The sequence below is a fragment of the Dipodomys spectabilis genome, unplaced genomic scaffold (genome assembly GCF_019054845.1).
Source record: "Dipodomys spectabilis isolate Male_0828 unplaced genomic scaffold, ASM1905484v1 ptg000003l, whole genome shotgun sequence".
Classification (NCBI taxonomy): domain Eukaryota; kingdom Metazoa; phylum Chordata; class Mammalia; order Rodentia; family Heteromyidae; genus Dipodomys; species Dipodomys spectabilis.
The window spans coordinates 18,367,329-18,374,543 of NW_024870680.1; the positions used below are offsets into that span (position 1 = coordinate 18,367,329).

Here is a 7,215-nt window from a genome sequence, read left to right on the forward strand (position 1 = left end):
GATAAGAGTCTCATGGACTTTCCTACCTGTGCTGGCTTTGAACCGTAATCCTCAGACCTTAGCTTCCGTCAGGTAAACAAGGGCTCTGGCATATTTTGGTAGCACTTCAGGGCCTACTTTGTCACCATCCAGAAGGAAGACTCAGAGAGTACCACATGTGCTGATTAGGAAGAACAATCCATTTTTGCAGGATAATGTAGAGTTTTCTCCAAGCATTAAACAAAAGAGGTAAGCACATCGCTCCAATGACTTTACCTATTCACCATTATGTGTTATAGACTGAAGGACACTCAGTTGCTGGGTTGAAAGAAGTTGATGATTCCTTTATCTGCAGGCATTCACAGTGCCAATACACAGAATCTAATGCGTGTCAATCAAGAGTCTACAGCTAGTTCATTTTTAGATCCTAACTCGGCATGAATACATTTTAATTAAACAAAAGAGAAGGGTTCTTAAGAGTAGTTTTCTAAATGGTGATACTTTAGTGACTTGCTGGCATGAATTTAATGTTAAGAAGGCTAACCTAACAGCATCTCCCAAACGGGAGCCTTTCCTTACTTTCCTTACTATCCTCCCTTACTTTTCATGCCACATCTCAGGGGAGAGCTGAGGGTTCCGTTTAGTGCCGTGTTTCTCTGCAGATGCATCAGGGAGGAGCAAAGGAAAGGACTTAAGGACCCTTGGGCCCAGGTTTATAAAGCTTTAACTAACATCAATATGATACTGTATCATAAGATAAACCAGATTTCAAAAAGAATAATATAAGTGGTCAAGGAAAGAAACCAACTTCATATATGGGAAAGAGGAACTTTTATACACTGCTGGTGAGAATGTAAATTTCCACTGTGGGAACCAATATGGAGTTTTCACATGCAAAAAGAAGTAAAAATGAATCTACCATATGACACTGCTATGCCACTTTTCCAATATGTACCCAAAGGAATCAAAATCATCATACAATAGAAATGCCTGCACATTCGTATTTGTTGCTACATTATTTATAATAGCCAAGTCATAAAACAGCCCAGGTGTCCATCAATAAATGAATGGACAAAGAAAATGGTCTATAAACATAATAAGAGTATTATTCAGTCATAAAGAACAGCATCATCAGCCAGGCACCGGTGGCTCATGCCTGTAAACCTAGCTACTCAGGAGGTTGAGCTCTGAGGATCTCGGTTCAAAGCCAGCCCAGGCAGGAAAGTCCGTGAGACTCTTATCTCCAATAAACCACTAGAAAACTGGAAGTGGCGCTGTGGCTCAAGTGGTAGAACGCTCACCTTGAGCGCAGGGACAGTGCCCAAGCCCAGAGTTCAAGCCCCCACAACCTACCAAAAAGAAAAATCATCATGTAATTTTCAGGATAAAGGGTAGAAATGGAGATCATCCTGTTAAGTGAAATAAACCAGATTCAGAATGGCAAGTGTGGCATATTTTCTCTCACAAGTGGAATCTTAGGGAGAGGGGGGAGGAAAGATCATGAAAAAGGAGGCAATCTAATAGATGAAAGGATGAATAAATGAAGGTAATAATGGTGAGTATGATCAAGGTTCAATATGTTCATGTATGAAAATGTCATAATGAGGCCAAATAATCTGTACAGTTAATACACTCTGAATAGAAAACAGGAAAATACCTTTACTTTGTAATTTAGCAATGCGCCATTAAAATGTGTCAGTCAATTAAGGTCTGGGAAGGTGGCTCAGTGGTAGAGCACTTGTCTGGAAAATTGCAACTAAAGAGATACATCACGGGATAAATTTTATTTGTTCAATAATAATAATTTTATTTGGAGCCAATGTAAATAGTCATAGCTTCAACTGGCCTGCAACCTTTTGTTGACTTAATTCATATTTATTGATCAATAAACTGCTACGTTGTCTTCCTCAAGTGCTCAATAAATGAGAATGCTGTATGAGTATTACTGACATCTAGTGGCCAAACTAAATATATTTCTTGAACAAATAAATGAGAGTTCTTTATATGATCCATCTAGTGAACCAAACAAGTAACTACCTTTTTTCTGTTTGAGAGTCTGATTATTTACTGAAAACACCAATAAATTCTACTTCTAGCTGAAGACAATAATTTTAATAATATTTTGGATTTATTGTTAAACACACTGATATTCTAAGGACCTTCTTTCACTACACTGGAAGGAATACCATGTGACCTGTGCATTGTGTTTTTTTTATTACTACTGTGAGTCTATAGAGAGAAGAATGAGGCTCAGAGGTTTTAAAAAAATGTCTAATCAGCTACCAAGCAGGAAATGGGTTTAACATTAAGTTGCCTGACTCCAAAGTGCTAACTCTTGCGATACTGTTGCTAAAATTTATAATAACAGCTAGTGCTATTTATCCATCCATTAATAAAAGATAGTTGCTAGCCACTTTTCAGGCAATATCTTATTATGTCATTGTAACAATCCAAAAAGCTAATATAATTCTAACTTATTTCCCATATGAGAAAACCAAGACTTAGAATGGCATATTAAGTTAACCAAAATAATAAAATAAATATGTGGGTTGAAAGCTATGCCCTTACACTAGAGAGAAAAGGATGTAAATCCTTAAATAAATTGTTTTATGCTGAAAAAAGCTATTCCCTTAACCTATCCATTAAACATCTTCCTTTTACATAATCACATTTTCTTAATAACTAATACTATATAGCAGATATAGTTATGGCAGAAATAGTTCAAGGAATGGAAACTTGAAGTCATATACATTGAACAAGTTTATTCAATGTACGTTTGTTTCTGAGATGACTTTGAGGAGAGTCTAGGGTGAGATTCAAAATGTTGGTGTGAGTGAGGCCACTAGCCTTCTGGGAGTTGTCCAGGAGAGAGTACTCATAAGTAGATCATTAGACAACAGAGGTGCCTTGAACCAGAAGACACAGAACTCCAACCTCAGGGACTCAGAAATTTTGTTTCATATCTCAGATCTAATGACACAGCCAGCTGTGTTGAAATTTTTCCCAGGAGATGAGAGTGTTTTTTTTTATAATTCCTTGGCCCTGGCTGGTGAGAACTCAGTCTCACACAGATTGCAGGTGGTGGCATCCAGTCCTTCACAAACAACTTCTCAGATGCGGAGCAGAGGTAGGTGAGTCTGCTTGAGGTTATACTGAGAGGGTCCTCGGGAAAATAACTGAACCCCAGTAACTCAGCCCAAGTCTCTTCTGTTAGAGCCATCTCCAAGGTACATGGTGAAAGAGAGAACAACCTGAAATCATTGTTATGGAATTGACATTAAAGCAAAACACATAGCTAAACAACCATACTGACAAATAAAACAATTGCAACAAATGCAGGAACATATTTGTGGACATAAGCAAAGAAGGTTATATGCAACTACCAACGAGGGAAAATACTCATATGATATCATTCATTTCCTATGTCTCCCATCATGTCATCTCAGAAGAGAAGTTCTGAGTAGCTAGTCATCCTGGTAAGAGATGGTTACAGTGCACTCAAAAATAGAAACAGAAGGGTGTAGAAATAAGAAGCCAAGAAACCCAGGTGAGAGATTATTGAATATCCTGCCTCAAAAAAGAGAAGCCAGCACCTAGGAAAAGATTAATGGGGGCAGGGAACAGAGGGAAAGGGATTCAAAGCCTCAGAGAGCTATGGTGGAGAAGATCTTAGACAATGTATATGAATATGGAATTAACCTCAAATGTACTCTTTGCCTGACTTATGTAACTCTAACACTTTTTATTTTAGCATTTTCAAATAATAATAATAATAAAATAAAGTATAGTTAGTCTGTGAAACATGAACGTGATAATGGAATAAAGATAACAATCGTTTTTACTGATGTGTTTAAGTTTCTTAACAAGGACGCTCTGAACCCGTAATATTTTTAGAATACCAAAGGGCTCTTTAGAAAGTTTCCTGCAAAGAACAGAAAGATTATAATGACAGCTGAAACCTTGTTTGAGTTCAGAAAGCAAATGTTGTGCTGCTGTATGAAGTTGAGGACTTTGACTCTATGGCTTCTGTTCTATGCTTGGACTAGTATTATAAATGAGAACTCTTTATAAATATTTGTCAGATGTCAGATAAGGTAAGGGGCTATTAACTTGGCACTCCTATAATATAACAGACAGGAAGAGAGTTACAAATATCACTGTTTATCTTGCTGACAATTCTGTATATAGAAAATAAGTCACTAGTAGCAAGTAAAACATGTAGCAATGTAGCGATGTAGCAATCTTTGAGATTTTGTCTTTCATAGATATATGAGTTTGTATCATGTATTGCAAGGGTAATATAACAAATGTACTAAACAACCTCTTCCCTGATCATTCTAAAGGCCACTTTGAGGAATAATGGAAGATACTTTTCAAGCTATATATGAATGTAAAACCCCTCAGACCCCTGCTCTCTTCACACAGAGCCCTGCTCTCTTCTCTTGGGATGTGAATTACTGCTTCTAAATCTCATTTCATAAATGTGATGTCTGTGCCACACCCATCATGCAGAGCCTAGCACAAAACATACCCTCTGAAGGTTCTAAATCATGTCCGGGTCTCACTAGCAAATAATCATGCGTAGCACCAAGCTACAAATTTCATTCATGCTGTAACAGCAGTTGCAAGCCAGTAAAGAGCACAAGACACCAGACAAACTGAATTTTACAGTAAAGCACCCTGGCAGCCAACAGCTTAGACATATTAAAGTCTATTACTCTATCAGCCTCTAGCCACAGTATTACAACAAGCTACAGTGCTCACAAGTTAAGTAAGTATCTGGCTTAGGTATTGCTCTACCTTTCAAACAGATGCCTCTACTTATCAGGTAGCATAAATAGTCTACTTACATACAATAGCGTAAGCAAAAGTCATAAACCACAAAGACTCTGAAAGAAATCTTGGTACATATAATATTTTCTTTTCAGGTAGTATACTATATTTCAGTTCTAGGAGAGGGAATTGTTTTCTTAGAATTATGTAATAATCTGCAATTGTGTTGAAACTTCTTAACTCCGTTCAATAACTCTGATCCAAACACCAGCCATCTAGTCTTTGACTTTGACAGGGTTCTGCCCATATAGAAACTTCTTTATTTTTCAGGTGCTTTGCAAAATGGACAATTATTCTACTCAATCACCAGACTCTTCAGGCATCATTTCCCATCTAGCGATATTTTACACACACACACACACACACACACACACACACACACACACACACACACACACACACACATTCCCACTCCATCATAGTATGAGTAACAATAATGCAATTTCTTCTTCAGAGCCAAAGACATGAGAAGTCTCAGCTTACTATGCATTTAAAACTTTTCTACATAGTTTTTTTAATACATGAGATACAAATATTTCAGAGTGAAAGCATCTGTTTCACTGTCTCACATTCCCTCTCTAGGTCTCCCCTACTGTATTATGGAATTCAAGAATGGTTTTTCTGTTCCACCAAGAAATATTCAACATATTATGAAAGAAGTTAGAGTCTCTCACTGGAAGCAAGAAAACACCTGGAAGAAATGTGTCTGTAGCCAATTCCCACCAACATGTTTCCTACCAACAACACAGAGTTCCACCCTTCCTCTTTCCTTCTGATGGGGATCCCAGGGCTGGAAGATGTGCACATTTGGATTAGCTTCCCCTTCTTTGCTGTGTATCTAATAGCCATCCTGGGAAACATCATTATCCTGTTTGTGATCCAGATTGAACACGGCCTCCACCAACCCATGTTTTACTTCTTGGCTATGTTGGCCTGCACGGACTTGGGCTTATCCACAGCCACCATTCCCAAGATGCTGGGCATTTTCTGGTTCAATCTCAAGGAGATCTTATTTGGAGCCTGCATCACACAGATGTATGTCATCCACATATGTACTGGCCTGGAGTCTGTGGTGCTGACAGTCATGGCCATCGATCGCTATATTGCCATCTGCAATCCCCTGAGATACAGCATGATCCTCACCAACAAAGTCATAGCCATTCTGGGTGTAGTGATCATAGTCAGGACTTTGGCCTTTGTCACTCCATTTATATTTCTTATCCTGAGATTGCCTTTCTGCGGTGTCCGAATTATCCCTCACACCTATTGTGAACACATGGGATTAGCCAAGTTGGCTTGTGCCAGTATTAAGGCCAATGTTATTTATGGCTTAATTGCTTTCTCGGTGGGATACATTGACCTTTCTGTGATTGGCTTCTCCTATGTCCAAATCCTCCGAGCAGTCTTCCGCCTCCCATCTTGGGATGCCCGGCTCAAGGCCCTCAGCACCTGTGGCTCTCACGTCTGTGTCATGTTGGCCTTCTACCTGCCAGCCCTCTTTTCCTTCATGACACACCGCTTTGGCCACAACATCCCCCATTTCATCCACATCCTTTTGGCCAATCTGTATGTGGTTGTCCCCCCTGCCCTTAACCCTGTCATCTATGGCGTCAGGACAAAACAGATAAGAGAACGGGTGCTGAGGATGTTTAACCCTAAAAGTTATTAATATTTGCCTGCACGAGGACCTTCCAAGATAGCCCAGTGAGACAAACTCACAGCGTCATCTTCCACTACACAACTTTCTCTCAGTCCCCTCATGATTGCCTATTGCTCAGTATCCTGTCTCTTGCCTTCAGATCTTACTACACAGGTCTGCAGTCAAACTGCATGATTTTTCTAAGATTTATAGAAATTCCTATCACATTTTATATGTCCTAATTTGGCCCCAGAAGGATGTGGATATGTTTGTGCATGGGTGTGTCTCTTCCAGACATCAAGGACCTTCAAATCACCTGCCAGTGTCTCCTCTGCAAGAGTGCTCTGCAGGCTGCTGATACGGAGAGGAGCAGAGAGACATTATCAGCCTGAGCAAAGGAACTCAGCCATTGTACAGAGAAGGAATAGTTAAGATTACATGTGTTAGAATGAGAACATGGATGCTTGAGAGTAAAGTTAGCTAACATGCAACTCTTAACCTGGAATTCTAGTACAAACAGCCTTCTGATTGTGCTCGTCATTCTAATTTTAAGAATTTCTCTTTGTCTTTAGTGTCTGAAAGTAATTCATAACATGATATCCATATGTATATTTAAAAGACTACAAGCATATCTAAATATACATCCACTCTCTCAAATTGGTATTTCGTAGGATTTTTTTAATCTGATGGTTGATGCACATGAACTCTTCTAAAACATTTTGTTCACAATTTTCTGCTTCACTTCTCTCCTTTTGAATCTGGGA

At 38.9% G+C, this 7,215-nt stretch overlaps 1 protein-coding gene across 1 annotated transcript; it reads left to right on the forward strand.

The window, feature by feature from the left end:
• Nucleotides 1–5,539: 5,539 nt before the first annotated feature.
• On the forward strand, nt 5,540–6,481 carry LOC122115982 (olfactory receptor 52E5). Its single transcript, XM_042689612.1, has one exon. The coding sequence runs from the start codon at nt 5,540–5,542 to the stop codon at nt 6,479–6,481; it is 942 nt and encodes a 313-aa protein (XP_042545546.1).
• Nucleotides 6,482–7,215: the final 734 nt, after the last annotated feature.